General features: G+C 41.5%; 2 protein-coding genes across 5 annotated transcripts in view; one reads left to right on the top strand and one right to left on the bottom strand.

The window, feature by feature from the left end:
• Positions 1-11043, bottom strand: part of MTRR (5-methyltetrahydrofolate-homocysteine methyltransferase reductase) — a 43577-nt gene extending 32534 nt beyond the window's left edge. For both annotated transcript variants that reach the window (XM_066243538.1, XM_066243546.1), the window contains exons 1-5: positions 10976-11043; positions 8301-8465; positions 6092-6245; positions 2870-2987; positions 279-654 (exon numbers count right to left, since the gene is read on the bottom strand). In XM_066243538.1, the coding sequence (XP_066099635.1) occupies positions 279-654; positions 2870-2987; positions 6092-6245; positions 8301-8429 (777 nt within the window). In that variant the 5' untranslated portion in view covers positions 8430-8465; positions 10976-11043. The remainder of the gene's footprint in view (positions 1-278; positions 655-2869; positions 2988-6091; positions 6246-8300; positions 8466-10975) is intronic.
• A 135-nt stretch (positions 11044-11178) lies between these two features.
• On the top strand, positions 11179-20163 carry FASTKD3 (FAST kinase domains 3). 3 transcript variants are annotated; one of them, XM_066243494.1, is made up of 7 exons: positions 11179-11236; positions 12270-13737; positions 14465-14550; positions 16635-16809; positions 17964-18033; positions 18364-18478; positions 19838-20163. In XM_066243494.1, exons 2-7 carry the CDS (start codon positions 12300-12302, stop codon positions 19934-19936), a joined length of 1983 nt encoding a protein of 660 aa, XP_066099591.1. In that variant the 5' UTR covers positions 11179-11236; positions 12270-12299; the 3' UTR covers positions 19937-20163. The 3 variants fall into 3 exon arrangements, 2 of the variants coding, with proteins under 2 accessions (XP_066099591.1, XP_066099601.1); XM_066243504.1 differs by having other exon boundaries at positions 11179-11240; XR_010727121.1 differs by lacking the exon at positions 19838-20163 and having other exon boundaries at positions 17849-18033; positions 18364-18442.
• The last annotated feature ends 1575 nt before the right edge of the window (positions 20164-21738 follow it).

Genomic DNA, 21738 nt, shown 5'->3' with positions numbered 1-21738 from the left:
GACAAAAGTAATGAATTCAATGCTTCTACAGCACACAAGGTACAGGCCTCGGTGGTGACTACTCCACTCTACCCCCTGCAATGCAGAAGCAGCTCCAGAGGACTTGTGAATGGATGGGCATGGCAGTGTTTCAATAAAACTTTATTTACAAAAAAGAGGTGGCAGACCAAATGTGGCCAGCAGGCCATATGCAGTATTATTGATGTCTGCTGTAATGTAATTAAAAAACAAACACATCCATGGTAAGATAATTCACATTACAAAGCAAGAATGCTTACCTGGCCAAGAGATTCATGCAACTGCACCTCTAAATATTCTGGTGGTAAAGAAGGAATATTCAGAGATGCCTGGGAAAGTGGAGGTATTGAATGGGTAAGTGAGGACTCAAAGTCTGCAATCAAAGCATTTGATTGAACTCCGTTCACTGCATTTTGTTTCAAAACCTCAAAATCCTTTCCTCCTGAGTCATCTAGTCTGAGAAGTTCAACTTGTGATTCGATGTGCACTAATTCCGGATCCATAGGGTCCATTGCCCGGGAGGCAGCTGATGCTGTTGTGTGAGTCCCACTCATCTCTCTTCCTCTACTTGACGTAAAATGCTTCGTGAGGGCAGCCCAAAGCCCATCAATCCACGGCTCAACCACAAGTTCTAAACTGGATGGTTATAAGAAAAATGGAAAAAATGCCTGAGTTCTCTATTTAAATATGATACGTAAAAATGGGTAATATGTGCTAGGCAACTGTCAATAACACTAGAAGACTATTCAGAATACAAAAATTACTGGCAGACGATTAAGAAGCAGTACATTATTCTCAGTTCATTAGCACTGAGTTGTAAAAAATGCCATGTATAAAAGTTAAAGAACAGAAATGAAGATATCTTAGTAGTAGGTAATAGGAATGTTATTCCTCTTAATAAATTTCTTAAAATAGAGTTGGTAATCTCTATTTTAAATAGTTTTAATTTTAAACAAGCATGCTAAATTCTGATGAAGCTAACAGAACTTATCCAAGATCCAAGTCTATTCTTACATCACAAATAATATATCAATCGAATGCAGTAACTTCCTGTGCCTAGCCAATTTACTCATCTTTTTTTCCTACATATTAACATATCACCAAGAAATTACTCGAATAAATGCTAACTCTTTGACTAAGTAACTGTCCAAATATTCTATCACTTCTGAACAATTTCTCTGGTAAAATTTTCAGGGAGGCAGACGACAGGGGGTAAATAGCAATCATCCTTTAGGAAAGCTGAATTAACCATAAATACATTTGAAATGTGTTGCTCTACTTCTAACAAACTATGAATAGTCCATGATAACATTCCCCACATGCCCTGCGCAGAGAAACTGAATGAATAGTTGAGAGGCTGTGTCAAGACTCTGAAAATAACACCTTTGTCATCTTTAATCACAATTCAAAGGAGGTACCAATTAAATTACAATTCATAAAACTAAGTTACAATTAAGAAAAAGCACATTTGGCCTTGGCCGGTTGGCTCAGCGGTAGAGCATCGGCCTGGAGTGTGGGGGACCCAGGTTCGATTCCCGGCCAGGGCACATAGGAGAAGTGCCCATTTTCTTCTCCACCCCCCCTTCCTCTCTGTCTCTCTCTTCCCCTCCCGCAGCCGCAGCCGAGGCTCCACTGGAGCAAAGATGGCCTGGGCGCTGGGGATGGCTCCTTGGCCTCTGCCCCAGGTGCCAGAGTGGCTCTGGTCGCGGCAGAGCGACGCCCCCTGGTGGGCAGAGTGTCGCCCCTGGTGGGCGTGCCGGATGGACCCCAGTTGGGCGCATGCGGGTGTCTGTCTCTCCCCGTTTCCAGTTTCAAAAAGAAAAAATTGGAAAAAAAAAAGAAAAGAAAAAGCACATTTTAGAATCTGTATTATTATGAGTATAATTTCATTGTCTTCATTAGGTGTTCACATAGTACATAGTCATATATACATAGTACATAGCAAAATTTGCTTATACAATTGAATGCAACCCCCAGGAACCTTTGGTAAAGCAAGTATATAAAATTATAGGTTCAATAATGACAGCTACATTGAAAAAAAAGTCTTACAACACAGAAATATGACAACAGTAATCAACCAGAGAGAGCTAATGTTCACTGAGTGCTCACTATTGTCACTAAGAGGACAACCTATATTAATTCCTTTGATCCTTCTGAGAACCATACATAATACATCCTATTATTATCTATTTCACAGAGGGAGAAACAGAAGCACGAAAAGTTTAAGCAATGTGACCAAGGTTTCAGTCAGTAGGGGAGCGGTCAGGGATTCAAACTCGGGTATCTGGACTCCAGTCTGGATTCTTAACCCCTCCAATGTGGTGGTTCATTAAACCAGAATGTATTTTTGAAAGTACTTTAATTCTAGAGAAGAGAAAATTCAAGTAAGGTAGTTAAATTGAAAATTTAAGACACACAGCTGAAATATACATTCAAAAATTTTAATACCCAATCTAATAAATCAACAGGGAAACTGAAAGCATCTGAAGAGAAAATATGGAAAGTGATAAGCCCAATGGACTCATATAAGGAGTTAGCAATTAAATAGCTAATACAAGATAATCATTTAATGTCAATGAGGTTTTAGAAGAAAGAAGCCAAATGGAAACGGGCAAAACTAAAAGGCAACACGCAAGAAAACGTGGTCGAACTCCGTCTCCATCAAGAACACGTGCTGAGTCACGGAGAAGACCCAAAGCATCAGAGCCTCAGGCAATGACGGACCCGAACTGAAAAGGTGTACTGGGACACCTTTTGTAATTGTCCAACAGCACATACAAAAAAATCTTGCTTTCTTTCATCTTGTACTGACAGGGTTCCCGGAAATGACAGAGAAGTACATTGCTCTTACCCCACACAGTCATCCGCATGTCCAGTGTCATAGAAGTGCTGGGCACCAAGCTCCTGAAGTCGTTTATCAATGACTTTCCCCCCATTACAGAAGTACGTGTATTCTGAATCACCCAGACCTAAAAAGCCCAGGAAGGTTATCAGTGCACAATAAGCTTTAAATTTAAAGAATTATACAAATAAAATATTTAATACCATTTGTGCCCTTTTTGATGGAGCAAGAAATAATGTATAGCTTCACATTTTCTTATTTTTTGAGTAATACTAAGTATGAAATAATTTTCTTCTTTTTTATAATGCAAAAGCAGCAAACACACTGAAACAACAAATACTTCTTGGCCACTGTTAAAAGAAATTGTTTTTCACATTCTAGTTTCCATAAATCTATAAAAATATGGGAATCTTAAAATAAGGATTAAGTTTAAAAACATCATTTCTGTATTTTCAGACTTTTCCGATCCAGAGCAGGGTGGGCAAACTATAGACTGTGGGCCAAATACACGTCTTTCTTTCTAAATAAAGCTTCACTGGCGCCCAGTCAAACCCATTTGTTCACACACTGTCTCGGCGGTGTTCTAGCGCCCACAGCAGAGCTGAGCAGCGGTTACAGAGACCACATGGCCGCAAAGCCTAAAACACTCACCCTCTGGTCCTTTGCAGGGTTTACTGACTCTGAACATAAAGCATAGAAAGTACATTTATAACATAAACAATCACTCACTATGTTTCTGTGTTGGATAAATTAAGAATTGCTTCTATGTTTCCTGATAAGCAAACAGGCTAATATATTCATACTTGGTTGAAAATTAAAAATTAGAAGTTTAAATTTCTCAGTTTTTTAATTATTCCCATGCATATTCCCAAAAAGAATAGGGTGAGCAAGTAGTGGGTCCATTTATGAGCCCAAGATGAACTATAATGGTTGGATGGGCTTCAGTCTTTCCTTTTTAATGATTTTTTGAGAAAGTTTAAAGTAATACATACATGTTCACGCTTAAAAATAAAGAAATTAGAAAACCCTGAATTTAAAAAAATATAAATACTTCAAAACATTCTTTTGAATATGTAATGCAGTACAGACCCTAGCCAGGGTCATAATCTACAATTTCCAATCAGTGACTAATCAGTATAGTCCGTCCTTACTGGATACACTCCCACCAGAATAATTCTCTAGGATGAACACGGATCACAAGCCAGGAAAATGGACCTGAGTCCCGCCTGTCATACCTTGCTGAGCTGGTCTTTCTGATCCTTTATCTTAACATTTTAATTTACACTTCATAGAAGCCTAGACCAGTGTTTTTTAACCCAGGAGCTTTTAACAATATTGATACCAGGGCCCTCCCTCAGAATAATTAAATCAGAATCACAGGAGGTGGACCCAAGCAACGGAATTCAATGAAAACTCCAGCTGATCCCAATGAGGCCAGGACTGAACTACCACCCCCACAGAAATCCATGTGCAGGGTGCTTGGTCAGCCTCAGGGGAACCAAGGCAGTACCTCTTTTTCACAGGTGCTCTTCTTTGTGCTTTTTCTTTACTTTTCCTCTCCTTTCCTTCCTTTTTTTCTTTTTCATTTTGAAAACAAAAACAGATCCATTTCTTGGTAATCAAAGCATATTTGTGTAGGCTTCTCCCAGCCCATGGCATTTAATTTCTAAGTATTCTTTCATACACCTTCAACAAATGCCAGCAAGTACCCTGTGGGTCCTAATAAATTTCTCTGAGGCAGCTTCTGTCTGCCCTGCAGGATGAGTGTTTGCAGGTAAACGAGATGACTGGACACTCACTCGCACAAGAACACCGCCCAGGTGATGGTGGGGTCCTGCTCCATGTGCCTCTGTCAAATCTGCACTAGACTCAGAACAATTTACTCTTGTTTGCATATTGTGATTGCATTAACAAAGAAACTAATAAATCATAAATTATGTATCTTAGGACTTGGGAATGGCTTCTACATTGTCCCATGGGGAACATCTTCCTTCCTGATGTGGAACTATGCATTCCAAATGTGGTCATGACCTTGGACACCCCATCAGCATACACAGTGACAACAGAGTAAGAGGCTGAGGCTGTTTTTCCCATGTGCCCAGATTAATGTACATGGGGTCCTCAGGTTAGGGCATTCTCAACATACAACATTTTGTGTTTATGACGCTAACTCCCATAAAACTTAAAAAAACTGAGAGGTGAGTGTTCTGGCTTACGCTATTAGCGTCATATTTATGAACTATATAAGCGAACTAGTTTGGTTGCGTGTGGAGAAAGAATGAATACAGTACAGTGTACAGTATATTTATGTCATTTTCCTTTTTCTGTGGTTTAGCTGTGTTTTTATGTTCTAGAATATGATTTTACAACTGTGTTAGGTTAGGTAAGTGACTTAGGCTAGGGTGTTTTTCGACTTACACCAAAATCCGGGTTACATCACTGTCATAACCCAAGGATGCTCTGTATATAGTTGACTGGAATGAGGGTTTACGGGTATTTGTGTTTTTCAATTTCTGTCTGCATATTAGCTTTCAATGTGTGGTTTTAAGAGAGTACACTTTGACACCTGTAAAAAATACTGCTCTCCTTAAGACATCTCACAAATAACCACTTACATGACAAGCTAAAGGTATTTTATTCATATGTATATTTACACCAATAAAATAATTTTACAAGTGAAAAAAATAAAAAACAAAACCACCAACCTAGGAGAATGGTTCTTGGGGAAGATATCAGATCCACCTGGGAGCTTTTTTAAAAAAGAAAACAAAAATAAAACAGCATGCAGGGTTGGTTGCTTCTTTGGGAATTCCGTTTTAGCAGGTCTGGGGTGGGACTAGCCACTAATATTCTGCAAATGTTTTATGCCTGCATCTGATGTGCACCTGCAGTTAAGAATGCTACTCAAGGGGCTCTGCAGAGGTGTTGTGGGTGAAGCCTTCATAGAACAAAGTACATTACTTACAATTAAAGATCACATATGTATTTATATAAAAAACAAAGCCCATACAATTATGTATAGGGTGAGGCAAAAATAGGTTTACAGTTGTGAGTCTGCAAAACATAGAATTTATTCTTGTATTGTTTATTAATTATTATATCATCTTCCATACAAACTATAAATCTACTATTGCCCCACACTGTATTATGGTTTAATGGATACATTCAGCTACCTGAATTAAAGCTAATGAGTGGAAACAGTACAGTAAGAGCAGAAAATATAGGACACACCTAATAATCCATACCACAGGTGAGCCAAGAAGTCAACTGGCAGCGTCTTGTCCTTTATTTCCTTCACGAATTTGCGGGCTGTGTCAGGTGGGTCTCCTGTGCCCGTGGTAGAAACTACCATAACAAGAGGTGCTGTTTCAGTTTTTAGATCATACTACAAAACAAGAACGTCATGTCAGAGATCAACTGCTATGTGTAGTTTGACAACACAATCAGCTTAGTTAGCTTTCTGTCTAAAACGGTCATCAGTACTGCATATGCATAAAGGCAGAGAGGCACGCAGAATACTTTCAACTTGGGAAGGTAAATTGTTACTCCTCAGCTACCAGGAAACCTGGTTACCACCCCCTCAGGGTTTCAGAGACCTGAGAACTTCAGCAGTGATACTCTGAGATCATCAGTGTTTCCAAATATTAAAATCAAGCTTCTTCATTCTAATTTTCACCTAACTTTAAATATCCCAAATAGAGCACTCCATTGTTTCAATCTGTGATTCCATGCCCTCTACTCTCATGAATATCATCTAGTTTGGTTCAAAGAAATTTACTTTACTTTCCATGTGAATATAACAGATGAGGATTTGAACTAACACTTTACCAAGAGATTCAACACTTCTAGGGCACTTCGCAAGTTGCGCATTAAATTCTTTGCAGTTTGTTAAAATAACTTCACCTTGCAAAGGACTTATATGATCTAGGAGGTAGAGAGCTATTTAAACTTGAATCAAGAAAAAACAAACTTGGATCAAGAACTGGAGAAAGCACTCAGCTGGGGAGAACAAACACTGTTTCTAGCATGGTACTGAGGGACCTTAACTACTTGCCTAACTTTCAGATAGCTGGTGATCCAGGTGGTGAGGAGTCCCAAAGTCCAAATCAGGGTTAAATTAATGATAACCTTGTTTCTGTAACAGTTTCAGGTTATATTTATCATGTGGCACCTGCAATGTAAATTTACTCTGAAGTTACTGTAGAATTACAAAACCTGTGGATTGGCAGTGTCTTCTAGGATGCTCCCTAATGGGTGACTACATTAGGGATCACCTTGGCCCTGATGTATAATGGAGCTAGAAAGTTTTCTTTCTATGTGCTGAGTTTTTAATCTAGACATGTGCAAAAAAATTATTTTAGGACATGGGCAAAGCGCCACACGAGGTGGTGAACTTGAGTGAGAGTACGAGATAGGAGAGATTTTGAAGTACCGAACTGAATTCTGCTTAGTAGCTGGGACATTAGCTTGTGCTGCTTGTACAAAAGTCCCTACTAGTTGCTATGACCTAATTTATATAAAACAGTAAAATCTGGAAGTCTCAAAAGAACTAACTCTAAGAACACAGAAATGTTAAGCTCTTATATATCCTGCAGTAAAGACGCCCACAGAGCAAGTAGTGCCTGACCTAAGGAAGCTGAGTCTTTTTCAGATCCTTATCTTTTTACTTTAAATTGTTTTACAAAATAATTAATTGCCAAGTCACTTGGAGAACTCTGACACGAATGGCAAGGTCTTTATTTTGGACAAATACAAGTGGGGCCCTGGGGTTCAGGAGGTGGAAAGCACACATGTGCATATGAACACATGCAGCTCAGCTGTTCTCCCAGCCACCTGTGAAGTAAACAAGGAAAGACTGCTACTTCCATATTGCTTGAGTAATCGTTTCAGTTTCTGAGACAGTTTAGTCTCATTCAAATAGATACAGATACACTTGATAAAATAAATTTCTGAGTATTACAAAAAGGATTGGCCCTAGCCCGGTTGGCTCAGCGGTAGAACGTCAACCTGGCATGTGGAAGTCCTGGGTTTGATTCCTGGCCAGGGCACACAAGAGAAGCGCCCATCTGCTTCTCCACCCCTCCCCCTCTCCTTCCTCTCGGTCTCTATCTTCCCCTCTCGCAGCCAAGGCTCCACTGGAGCAAAGTTGGCCTGGGCGCTGAGGATGGCTCCATGGCCTCCACCTCAGGTACTAGAATGGATCTGGCCACAACGAAGCAATGCCTCAAATGGGCAGAGCATCGCCTCCTGGTGGGCATGCCGGTGGATCCCTGTCAGGTGACTGCAGAAGTCTGCCTGACTGCCTTCCCGTTTCTCACTTCAGAAAAAAAATAAATAAAAAAAAAAGGAATTATGGTGGCATTTAAAGTCCAACTTTGTTATTTAATAGCAGTCCTTCAAAGCATAAAATAGTAAAAAGCACAGGAATAACAGCTTTTACCTTTTTTGATTCACTAATACAGTGAAGATCTGCAGAAAATCCATGTGTAACTGCCTTTTCACATATTTCTTCTGCTATGGCCTTTGCCTGTCCTTGCTGTGTAGCATACAGTAACAAAAACCTACTCATCGCCTCCAGGCATATGTTATACCTAGAACAGTTACACTGGAAAATGAAAAAGAGAGAAAGTGATTTTCTTTGAAAAATTAAAAAAGGAAAAAGGAATCTCTTTTTAATAAAGTAGTAAACAGCCTGAACAGGCGGTGCTGCAGTGGATAGAGCAGGGGTCCCCAAACTTTTTACACAGGGGGCCAGTTCACTGTCCCTCAGACCGTTTGAGGGCCGGACTATAAAAAAAACTATGAACAAATCCCTATGCACACTGCACATATCTTATTTTAAAGTAAAAAAACAAAACGGAACAAATACAATATTTAAAATAAAGAACAAGTAAATTTAAATCAAAAAACTGACCAGTATTTCAATGGGAACTATGGGCCTGCTTTTGGCTAATGAGATGGTCAATGTCCTGCCCCATATTTGTCACTGCTAGCCATAACAAATGATATGACGCGCTTCGGAGCCATAACGTGTGCATCCCGCGTCACCGGAAGTAGTACTCTACGTAAGCGACGCTGCACTTTGCAGCATCACTGACCACCAATGAAAGAGGGGCCCCTTCAGGAAGTGCAGAGGGGGCCGGATAAATGGCCTCAGGGGGCCGCATGCAGCCTGCAGGCTATAGTTTGGGGACCCCTGGGATAGAGCGTCAGAATGGGATGCAGAGGACCCAGGTTCGAGACCCCGAGGTTGCCAGCTTGAATGCGGACTCATCTGTTTTGAGCAAAGCTCAGCAACTTGGACACAAGGTCTCTGGCTTAAGGGGTTACTCGATCTGCTGTAGCCCCACGGTCAAGGCACATATGAGAAACAAATCAATGAACAACTAAAGTGCCACAATGAATAATTGATGTTTCTCATCTCTCTCCCTTCCTGTCTGTCTATCCCTATCTGTCCCTCTCTCTGACTCTCTCTTCTGTCTCTGTCAATAAATAAATAAATAAATAATAAAGTAGTAACAATCTTCAGGTATTAATTCTCCCCCATAATCTTAAAAAGAAAAGACTCCAACAATATACAAACAAAATTGAAATACACGTCTCTGAATTTGCTTGTTAGCATTAATTCTCAAGGAATCGTAAAAAGAGAATGTATCAGACTAGGGAGAACAGAGGAATGAAGCTCTAACTCCTCTAACTCCATGGCTCAGAAATCATTCTGGGGTCAGACTACCTGGGCTTCAATCTAGGGTGGGTCACTCACAACTGCAAAAATGAAAGTAAGCCCCCCAGAGGATCTGAGCCTCAGCTCCCCCACCTGTGAGTATCCAAGTGGGGATACTCACAGAAATGTCTGCTGACAAAGACCGACAGAAGCAAAGCACCTGAGCAAGGGCTGAGACATGGCACTGTTCAATAAATCTGACAGTTTTTTACTTGCTCTTTTAAAAAAGGTAAAAAAAAAAAAATCCATTAAAATTGTAGGAGTCTTGGGACAAACTAGATTCTAATGCTAAATAAACTAGCAATAAACTTAAGTACTTTTTATTTCAACACTAAATATATGTAAGTGCATATGTTTGTACTTAAATGTGTATAGATAGAAAGCACATATATCTAATCCACTCAATTGTTTTACCAGTCAGTACACACATTTTTCCTGAAGAGAAACCAGTAATAAAATACAGGACACTTACAGACTTCTCCTCATACTCATTCAGTGTCTATAACCAGGGGGCTGTCAGTTTGTAGGGAAAAACTTAATCAGAAACCCAAATCAAAAGCTTGGCTTTCCGTAAATGAACCACAGTAATTTTATGCTCCTCTGGTCAGTTCCGTCTAAGGACAAATTCAGCAGCAAAGAAATTAAAACGTAAAAGAATCGCGTTAGGGAACATGTTAATTAGGGACGCTAAGGGAACAGCACGGCGCCTGGCAGACAGCGGATGCTCGATAAAATAAACAATCAAGGAATGCGTAAACGAGAATATATGAAGACACTACACATTTAGGGCTCACTGAGAACTGTGAAGAATAGTAATAGAAACGCCACCGCTTATTACTATTATAACTAAGCACCTGCAACACTTCCTGGGCTTCAGAAAAAGAACCGAATCCTTTCATCCTCTAGTCACCTTACAAAATAGGTACTGCTCCCCACGTTTCTCAGAGGCGGTTCCCGGCATGCAGAGCAGGGCAGGCGGAGAAGCGGTGGAGCAAGACACCCTCTCCCCCGGACCGCGCTCGGAACACTCCTGAGCGCCAGCTCCCGACACCGCATCGTGTCCCCGTGTCCCCGCGCCCCCACTGGGCCCTTCACCCCTATCTAGAAGAGTTCAGAAGAAAGATACGGACGGAGGAGGGACCACAGCGACCTGGGTCCAGCTCCGCTAACGCAAACGCCGGGAGGTGCCGAGGAGGTCACCGGGTCGCCGGCGCAGCCCGTCTCCGGCCTTCAGCCCACGGGCGCCAGGTTACTGATCGACCAGGGCGCGCAGAGCCCGGCCGGGATAGGAACGACAGGGCGCGGAGGCTAGTACCCTCACCGACCCGGGGCCGCCTCCCCCTCCGCCCGTGCTGAGCCAGACCGAGATGCAGAGGCTACAGAGTACCCACCCAGGGACGCCGAACCAAGGATGCCTGGAGAGCGTGGGACCGCGGCCTTAGCTCCAGCGCCTGCGCACTCTGTCACAGCGGCCGAGACCAATACCAATAGAAAACTCGGAGGGAGCTGGACCAATCACAGCGCCGGACGTGGGAGCGGCCTCCTGTTCCCGCTCGAGCGTCGGTTTGCTCGCATTCGCTGCGGCGTGCGTGTACGGAGGCTCACGAGGCTCCGGTGCCTCCAGGAGCTGCTCGGGGCTTCGGCGGGCTGAGGTCGGTAGGTGTCCGCGCGGGCATAGAGCTCGGTGTCTTGGGCCCATGGCGTCGTTAAGTGCCCGTGGTGCCCTTGCCCGTCCAGCTCTTCTAAGGCCGCCGCTCCCGCCTGGTGCTTGAGCGCAGGTCGTCGGGTCCCTGGTGTCGTTTCATTCTAAGGAGGACGCAGCCCTCAGGGCTCCCAGTCCCCACTGCGTGCACAGTCGTTTCCCTAAATCTCACAGCGGGGTGTTTAGGTCTAGAAGGCCACCCCGCCCCCGTCTTTCCCCTTCATTGACCTGCATTGTTTTAATATTTTTTATTTTATTTTTTCCTGCCATTTGCCAAGATAGACTTTTTTTCTTCCTTAATCCTAATTTTCAAGGAAACCAAACCCTCAGGGCCTTTTAAGCATATATTTTTTTAATCTTTTGTTTTACATTCACCTACAGGAATTTTGGCCTCTTGACCCTTTGCCTTTTTTCAATTATTATTACAGTTGAGCTTTGAACTATACGGGCAATAGGGACACTGACACCCCCACCCCCAACCCTTGTATAATCCGGTTTGACTTTTGGCTCCACCAAAACTTGACTATCGCCCTGGGGTCTCCCAGCCGCTGATGGAAAATAGTTTTAACCAAACGTAGTGCCTTCCACTGACCAACTTCTAAAACGCGTTTTTATGTCTACATTGCCTTTTTTCAAACTCCAGGTCTATCTTTGACTCTCACTAGCTGTGTAAAGTGCATAAAGTCACTTGCTTGCGTTTCTTGCGTTTCAGTTTCCTCACCTGCGAAATTATAAAAATGCTATTTCTTTGAGCTGTTGGGAGCACTAATTTAGTACGTGTAAAAGCACAACAGCGCTTGGGAAACGGTGGGCATTAGTATTGTTAGATGCTAGCCACTTTTCTAAGCATTAGGATGCAGTGACTCGGCTCTTCTGGTACTTAGTGGGAAATCACTTATTTGTGGTATTGAACCTTGGTATCATAACTATTGATGAGTCATTTTCTCAATGTATTTGACCATGTTTTTTACTCCTACATTTAGTTATAAATCAAGAGTGGAGAATCCGATGGCATGGCTTTAATTACCTTGCGGAGGAATCTTTGTCATCTATCCGATTTTCGGATACACGGAGCTCTGTCCGCTATGAAAACGCAACCTGTAAATCATGTTCACAAGGCAGTCAAGGAGCGTCTGTGCCCATGGGTCTTCTGTTCACTACAGCCTGGGCCTTTCAGGGTCAGGTTCCATCATGCCTGTTGTAAAAAGTTTCATTCAGAAAATGGAAATGACCTTCATCCAGTTGGTGAGCCAGTGTTCCCTCAAGTACAAGATTGGGACAGTTTTGAACAAAATCTCACAAACATGGACGAGCAAATGTTTTACAGGAGACTGAAAAACTTGACTTCATCAGAAGAAGTGCTAAGTTTTATAAGCTCGCTGCAGACTTTGTCTGATACTATGGCAGCAGGAGCCTTACAACGGATTTGTGAAGTGGGGAAAAAAGGTGATCAGAAGTTGCCAAAGGAAATACTAGAGAACCACATGTTTCAAGCTTTATGCATTCAGTTTGAACAGGAACCCTCAACTCTGTCAAACACCAGTTTGGTGACTGCTTTACATGCCCTTATTCTGTTGTGTGTGGATCCCCAAAGTAGCTTGTTACTGAATCTGGTGGTAGAATGCAAACATCGGCTCACAAGGGGTAGCCTGGAAGTTCATAGTCTTTGTGTTTTTGCAGAATGTCTGCTTAAACTACAAGGTCCAGGTTGTGCAACACTAGACCAAATTATGTATCAATTGCAAGGTGAAAGGTTGGAAGAATTTACCCCTGAAGATATTGTGGCCCTGTATAGAATACTACAAACCTGTGCTGAAAAAGTGGACCAACACCAGATGTTTCTAAATAAGATAAACAACTTTTCTCTGTCAATAGTTTCCAACCTGAGTCCTAAATCAATGAGCCAAATGCTCAATGCCCTAGTGGTTCTCGATCAAACTCAGGCACTTCCTCTGGTTATAAAATTGGGTAAATATGTTGTGAGACATATCCCTCGTTTCACTAATGAAGAGCTCGGGAAAGTCTTAGAGGCTTTCATATACTTTGGACACCATGACAGGTTTTTTATAACATCCCTGGAGCAGCATGTAGCATCACTCTCTCTTACTTTGGAGCCCGAGGTTGTCAGCAAAGTCATGGGGTATTGCAGTAGAAAAGAGATCCTTTCAAAACCCATCCTGAATGCAGTAGCAGAAACTTTTGTTTGCCATTCAGAAAAATTTTCACCAAATCAGATTTCTGAGTTGATTGAACCATTTGGAAAACTCAATTATTTGCCACCAAATGCCTCTGCTTTGTTTAGAAAGCTAGAAGATGTGTTATGTACTCATTTCAATTCTTTTCCTCCCAAAACATTACTGAAACTTCTCCATTCGTGTTCGCTTATTGAATGCCATCCAGTCAACTTTATGGCAAAAATATTCAGCCCTTATTTTCTTCAACGGCTGCAAGGTGAGTTGGTTGTAACTTCTGAGACTGAAAAAATTAACCCGTGAAATGTGTGATGTTTTCTAGTCACATATGTACAATATCTCTTACACTGAGCAATGCTTTGCCTTCTTTCATAATAAACTAAAGAAGACATCTGAAGTTGCAGGTAGTATAAATGCAGAGTTAAAGAATGCTACACCATTGCATCAAGTGAGAAAAACAGATTCGGGTAAACTGACTACTGCCCTAGCTGAGAAACAGTATTATGGGTGTGGGGGGGGGGGGCTTTGGAGATGGCAGTGGTAACAGACACAGTAACATGTTAGAGCAACTGTAGAATTCTTTGTTTTTGTTAGTTTGTTTTGAGAGGATGGTATTCATCTTAATTGAAAGCCACCAAATATGTTAAAAATATCAATTTCTAAGAAGTTTCCACTAATTCAATATATACCGCTCACAAAAATTAGGGGATATTTTCAAAATGAATATGAAGCTATAAAATATCCCCTAATTTTTGTGAGCAGTATATTTGGTCCCTTTTAAGTACATATTCTCTCATTAGGAGCATCGGTTCTTGGAAGTTAAAATGACATTGGATTGATGGCAAGTAAGAAGGCATAATTCTAACATGTTCTTTTCATAATGCCATCTAAGAGTATTTTATTAGAGTGAGTAAATGAATGTTATTCTTTTTTCTCATTTCATACACCAAAATTCAGATTTATAACTGGGATGCTTTTTATTTCAGGTGACGAAATGTATTTGGATAGACTGAGCCTAGCACAACTGACCCAGCTTTTCTTAACCTCGATCCTGGAATGCCCTTTCTATAAGGTAAAAATATGAGGTGTGTTGCTTTGTTTCTCTATGGGGGCAGCTTTCTTTTGTTCCCTTTCCCAAATCCCCCACTTTGACATGTTCTTTTTCTTAAGTTTCTTCTCTTTTGATCTGTCTCAACCTCATTAAAAAACAGAACTATTCACTTGGAGTTAGCGACCACCAGATAGCCATTTCTTTGAAGAACGGACCCCTCTTCTGTTCTTGTCCTTGGAAGGACCCATTTCCTGCTATGTAAGATTTCTTGGAAGGTTTTCTCAAGTGCTGCCAGGTTTGATCCACAGCACTTGGAGAGCCACGCTGAGGGTGTTAGCCCCACAGCTGTTGGGCATGACAGTGACTCTGGACTGAACAGATTCTAAATCATCCCGGGTATGTTTTTAAGCCAAGGCTCTCATGGAGGTAGAGTTTGTGCGTCCCATTAGGTTCTCTGAAGTTTCATTCTCATAATGGTATCATGTACCTGGTTTAAAATCAAACACAGAATCTCCAGATGTGCTCATCCCTGCCTGACCCTTTGTACTTGGCTGAACCACATTTAAGAGTAACTCATTTGGGAATAAGGTATAAGAATGGAAAGATACCAGTTAGTACTAAGCATATAATTAGTAGTTACTCCCAACCTCCTTCCATCCCTGAAGGAGAACAGTGTTAACAGCAGTTTTTATGTCCTAATGTACACAAACACATAGACACTATCTGCTTTCTTTCTTTTCATGGAATGGGACAAAGTACAATTTGCTTTTATGCCTGTACCTCATGGACAGTCATCAGGACAATACATAAAGATCTAATGCATTCCTTTTAAGAGTGGCATCATAGTTCCTGGTCTTTATCCTACCATTTCACCACTGATGGACTTCCAGGTTTTTTCCAGTATTCATCACTATCAGCAATGCTATAATAAACACTGGTATAGCCTTTCATACTGGAACCTTTGTGCTTCTTTAATCTGGAGACTGGATTCCTGAAAGTGGAGTTACTGGGTTAATATTCCTTTAATACTGTCAGATTCTTTTTCCTCTAGCTGAGGATGTCATGTCACATTTCCCCAGCAATGAATGGAGGTAGCCATGTCTTCCCGCTTCTGTTCCAGTGTGTCATTAGTTCCTTTAATTTTTTATTCAACTCTGTAAGAGAGTATTATGTCCTGCTTTTAAATTGATTTTAGTGAGCAAAGGTGAAATTGAGCATATTTTCAAATGTTTATTGGTCATTTACATGTATTGTGAATTGCCTTTTTAGCCTCTCGCTCATTTATTTAATGGGTTGTTTTGCGCATTGTAAAACAGAGATTTAAGCTGTTATGCATGTTGCATGTATTTAGTTTTTAACTTTTTTGGTTTGATTTAATGGTTATGATGCCTCTTTGCTCTACAGAAAATTTTAAGTCTCTGTAGTCAGATATACCCATTTTTTATAGCTTCAAGTCTAGGTTTTCTATTTTGCTTAAGAATATTTTACCACTCCTGAGCTAATATCTATAAATGTTTTACTAAATTTTTAAAATATTATTTTCCTTACTACTCACTATATTTAGATCTTTAATCCACCTGGAATTGATTATAGTCTGATATGTGGAAGAACTTTAACTTAGTTCTTTTCCAGGTGGATAACCAATTGCTAGGACCACTTATCACATAGCTGTCCTTTTCTTTCTAAATTAAAATGTCACCTTTATCATGTTTCAGTGTTAATACTTCAGTTGAGTGTTCTTAAGGCCCTTAAAGCAATTCTGAGAATTCCAAAGATCCCAGGATGTTTCTTGAGATGACATAACATTGTTTTCTCCCGCCCTCTTCCCCTTCCCTCCCTTTCCCTCCCTTCCTCACTCTTGGTGATCACTGACTACTTTTAAAGTACATTTAAAATATATTCTGAACTCTTGCACCTGGACTATAACAAGGATATTTTGCATTGTCATTTTCAAAAAAATATTTGTCCTAAATCCCAGAAAAGTATCATTCATGCCTATAAAGTAATTTTGGTCAGCCTTTTATACTTAGGTAGCCATCATTTTATTATGTGGTTGGTTTTGTATCTTACTTTTCTGTCTCATATTTGCACTTAACAATTTGTAGGGTCCAAAACTTCTTCCTAAATATCAAGTCAAATCATTTCTTACTCCATGCCGCTCCCTGGAGACACCTATGGATTTCCAGCTTTTTAAATCTGTGATGATTGGACTGATTGACCTTTTAGGAGCAAGACTATATTTTGCCTCAAAAGTGTTAACACCCTATTATTACACAATAGGTGAGTAATAGGGAATTTTGTTGTTTACTAAACCTCAGCCTGTGTTCTCATTTGGAATATTTGGGACTTAGTAGCCATAGAAAGTCTGGAAATACAGTATGGACTGGCCCTTCCCCCAAAGGTGCATTGGAACAAAGGTGAGCTGTAGGGCTTGGAGTCTAGACTGTCCGGGCTTGAGTCCCCATGGTTTAGCCACATACTAGCAGAATGTCTTTGAGAAGAGTTTTTAACCTTTTCTGCATGCTTCTTTCTGTAAATGAGAGAATAATGACCTCAAAGACTTGTTAAGGATTATATGGCGTCATGTGGAGTAATGCCTGGAGTACAGTAAGTGCTCAGTAATGGTTAGCTGCTGTTATACGATAGGCCAGTGCTGTCCAGTAGGGTAACTGCTAGTATACGTGGCTATTTACACTTGAAATGATTACAGTGTAAAAGAAAATTCAAAGTTTAGTCCCTCAATTACATTAGCCACACTTCCAAGTGTTCAATAGCCATAGGCGGCGCATAGCTGCCATATTGGACAACAGAAGTATAAACGTTTCCATCATCGTGAAAGTTCTGTTGGACAGCACTGACTAGAGTCCAAGTTGTTTTGCCCTTACAATATTTAAGAATTAATGAGTAAAAGAAAATCAGCTCAAAAAGGACAGTTTTACAGGCTCCAGGAGGTCACATCTCACTCCCCTCTTGTACAGGCTCCTTTTACAGAGAGATGGCAGAACCTCAGGGAAGGAAGGGGCAGTTTCCACACTCAGGGCCACAGGGAAGGGTGCAGGAGGCTTTCCCTCCCTGGCAGCTCTGAGCTGCAGTGATGAAAGGGTCGGTGTGCTAGGTGTCTAACTTTGCTTAACTTAAAGGATTTCTTCACTGTCTGAAGGTTCAGTTGTGTGCATGGTTCTTGTTGTATGCCAGATAACCTGAGAACCCACTCCTTGTTTTTGTGTCATTGAGCCTTAGTTTAAGGCTGACTTGGTTGATCATAGACATGATTGCATTAAAATTCTCACCATTGTCTGGTGTGGTCATTACTTTGCAGCCTTCAGCCAGTTGGTAAATGCAGTGTGGAAGAATTCAAAACAGGACAAGGAGAAAAGGAAGATAGTGTTTGTGAGGGTATCACACGAAGAATTTTTCCTTTCTTCTCTCACCAGATGTTGAAATTAAATTAGATGAAGAAGGATTTGTATTACCATTTACATTTGATGAAGACATATATAAAAGGTAAAGAAGACCATTGTGGTTAATGTTACAAGACTTGAGGTTAATAAACAAGATTGTTTTCTTAAGAAAGTGGAAATAAATAAACTTTCTGGAAATTAAAACACTGCTTTGCAGCATCCAAGTTTTGGAAGCTACTAGTAACACTTTATGAACCTCACTATTAATAAAATTGAGTGCTTCCTCAACAGATTAAAGGATAACACAGTCATTATCCACTTGAAAATTGTATTGGCAAATAGGAATAAGCAAATCCCAATAGACTCTGTTAACCAAAAATATATCATTATTTGGGGTTGTTTTAAAAATTGGCTTTTTCTCTTTGAATTTCAGGGTAGCACTGTGTATTGATGGTCCAAAAAGATTTTGTTTGAATAGCAAACATTTACTGGGAAAGGAAGCTATTAAACAGAGACACCTACACTTACTTGGTTACCAAGTTGTTCAGGTATGATTTCATCTTTTTGTTCCCCAAAAGCAGTTCCTAATTCAGATTTGCTTTTCCAGGATACTAAGTGGTCGGCCAGCCCAAAGGACCAAACTCTGACATCTAATTTATATGCCAACTTTGTTTCTTAGGCTTCAGTCTCTTTTTAAAATTTAATTTTATTATTTTTTGAAGCGGAGAACATTTTATCTTTTTTAATTTTTACTGAATTTATGGGGGTGATGTTGGTTAATAAAATTATATAGGTTTCAAATGTACAATTTTATAATACATCATCTGTATGTTTTCTTGTGTTCAATATCTGTTTTAATTTCCCCCTGATAAAAATGGACACTATAGGTGGCACAGTGGATAGAGTGTCGGCCTGGGACACTGAGGACCCAGATTCGAAACCGAGATCGCCAGCTTGAACATGGGCTCATCTGGCTTGAACACAGGCTCACCAGGTTGAGTGCTGGGTCGCTGGCTTGAGCCCAGAGGTCTCTGTCTTGAAGCCCAAGGTCACTGGCTTGAGCAAGGGGTCATTGGTTTGGCTGGAGCCCCCCCCCCAGGCACATATGAGAAAGCAATCAATGAACAACTAAAAGTGCCGCAACTATAAGTTAATGTTTCTCATCTCTTTCCCTTCCTGTCTGTTCTCCCTGGTACCCTCTAAAGATGGACACTATAGTCCATTAAAACCAGTATCTTTAGTACCACTTAATGTATAAGGCCTATTTGTGTTTACATCATAAAGCACATAAGGTCTTAGGTGAGGAACCACAGTGAGTGGACATGGAGCTTCCCCATTTCTCTAAGCTGCCAGCTGGTCTGCCCTCTGCTTTCCTCTCTGGTTATTACATCCCCTGGTTAATTTTCCTAAAACTGATTGTGCCAGTGTGTGTTCAGAAGACTTTATTGTTTATTGCTGACAGGATAAAGTCAGAGCTCCTGGACATCTAGGCACGCCAGGCCCTCTAGTCTGTTGGCAGCCAGACTCTCTGCGCTCAGTGCTTGCTTCCCTGTCCCCAGCCCCATCCATCCTCACTCTGTCCGGCTGCCTCCACCACCACACTGGTCCCCACCACTCTGAGTGCCTGATTGTGGTCACTCGTCAGCTCCCAGGTCAAGGTCTCCTTTCATTCTCATCTGCAGGGCCAGAGCCCCAGTTCTCTGCACGCTCTGCTCTGTGACTACTGAGCCCGTCTGTACCAGGTGCGGCTGAGGCTCTGGGCCTCTGAGATGAGTAAGCTACTATGGTCTTTGCCCTCCAGGAGCTGACATCTGCCATGGGGAGGGCACCACAGACAAGTGACCAAAAGACCCAGGGGAATCTCAGACTGTGAAGGGTTATGATGAATTTTTTCCCTCCCATTACAGATCCCCTATTATGAGATTGAAACGCTAAAATCAAGACTTGAATTGGTGGAGTATTTACAAAGGAAACTATTTTCTCACAACTCTGGTGTTCGTTGGTAACAAGAAGGAATACTGGCATCAGAACTCATATCATGAAAAAATGGGTTTTCATGGGACTCAGTATAAGAAAAAGAATATAATTTTGAAATAGCCCTTTCTTCATAGACTGGTGATCTAGAAAGGATCTGTAGTTTTCCTTATAACCATGTATACAATTATGGGTGATAAATTTAAAATTAATTTTAATTTTTATTTAATATTAGATTCATATATACTTTTATACAATAAACAGAATTAAGTATAACAAAAGTATGTAATGAGTAAGTTGTTTTAAAATCTTGCATCTTGTGGCCCTGGCCGGTTGGCTCAGCGGTAGAGCGTCGGCCTAGCGTGCGGAGGACCCGGGTTCGATTCCCGGCCAGGGCACACAGGAGAAGCGCCCATTTGCTTCTCCACCCCTCCGCCGCGCTTTCCTCTCTGTCTCTCTCTTCCCCTCCCGCAGCCAAGGCTCCATTGGAGCAAAGATGGCCCGGGCGCTGGGGATGGCTCTGTGGCCTCTGCCTCAGGCGCTAGAGTGGCTCTGGTTGCAACATGGCGACGCCCAGGATGGGCAGAGCATTGTCCCCTGGTGGGCAGAGCATCGCCCCATGGTGGGCGTGCCGGGTGGATCCCGGTCGGGCGCATGCGGGAGTCTGTCTGACTGTCTCTCCCTGTTTCCAGCTTCAGAAAAATGCAAAAAAAAAAAAAAAAAAATCTTGCATCTTGTAATAGTTATGTACTAAGTGAAAATTTGCTCTTTAGATTCCTTTGTTTCGCTCTTCTAACAAATATAAGAAATTTATCTCCCGTGTCCTTTTATATTTTCTTAGAGGAAGTAATATATGATAAGGAGGAGGAGTGAGGAAAACAGAAAAGTCTTCAGTATATAAACATAATTACAGATTTATGCAAAAATAATTCTTGAGTTAAGAAAATATGTTGGTATGGAAGCTTTTTCTTTTAATAAAAGTATAAAGACATTAAAAAATATTAGTATGGCCTGACCTGTGGTGGCGCAGTGGATAAAAGCGTCGACCTGGAAATGCTGAGGTCGCTGGTTCGAAACCCTGGGCTTGCCTGGTCAAGGCACATATGGTAGTTGATGCTTCCTGCTCCTCCCCCCCTTCTCTCTCTATCTATCTCTCTCCTCTCTCTCTCTCTCTCTCTCTCTCTCTATCCCTCTCTCTCTCCTTTCTAAAATAAATAAATAAAAATATTAGTATGAAGTAGGGTTTGGAGAGGAGGCAGAGCTCTTAAGAGCTCTGGAGTTGGGCACTGGGGTCCTTCCACCAGCCCGGTCCGTGTCCTTGAGCAAGGACACATCCACTCCCGCTCTCACTGTGCTGAGCCTGTGCCGAGCATGTGAGCATAACAGTGTGTGAGTCTCGGCCTTCGGAGGGAGGCATTGTGCCCCTTTCATAGATGGGTGGACCAGCTCAGAGAGGATGAATGTCCTGCCCAGCATTTCATGCCTCACAAGGGGTGAAAGATTTAAACCTGGTCTTGAGAAACAGACATGAGTGGCTAAGAATCTAGTCTGGTTTGAGCTCCCCCCTCACCACTTGCTAACTGAGTGACCTAGGGCCCATTTGCTCAGGGGCACCCCTAAGTAATATTTGGGTTGTGAATAGCGTCCAGGGACTGCTGCAACAAAGTACCACAAACTGGGTGGTTTAAAACAACGTAAGTTTATTTTCTAACAGTTCTGGGGACTAGAAGTGTGTAATCAGTGTCCACAGGGCTGTGCTCCTGAAGCCTGAGAGGAGGATCCTTCCTCACCTCCGATTTGCCTTTTACCACAGGCGCTCCTTGGTTTGTGCCAG

This window comes from Saccopteryx bilineata, chromosome 1 (assembly GCF_036850765.1).
Source record: "Saccopteryx bilineata isolate mSacBil1 chromosome 1, mSacBil1_pri_phased_curated, whole genome shotgun sequence".
NCBI classification, from domain to species: domain Eukaryota; kingdom Metazoa; phylum Chordata; class Mammalia; order Chiroptera; family Emballonuridae; genus Saccopteryx; species Saccopteryx bilineata.
Note: the sequence above shows the minus strand (reverse complement) of the source record. Positions and strands in the feature narration are given on the sequence as shown.

Bases quoted from the DNA above. Each gene is read 5' to 3' on its own strand.
- FASTKD3 (XM_066243494.1), top strand. From the start codon at position 12,300: ATGGCTTTAATTACCTTGCGGAGGAATCTTTGTCATCTATCCGATTTT. The intron at 18,034-18,363 runs GTAAAGAAGACC...TTTGAATTTCAG, and splicing joins GATGAAGACATATATAAAAG to GGTAGCACTGTGTATTGATG. The intron at 18,479-19,837 runs GTATGATTTCAT...CTCCCATTACAG, and splicing joins TTGGTTACCAAGTTGTTCAG to ATCCCCTATTATGAGATTGA.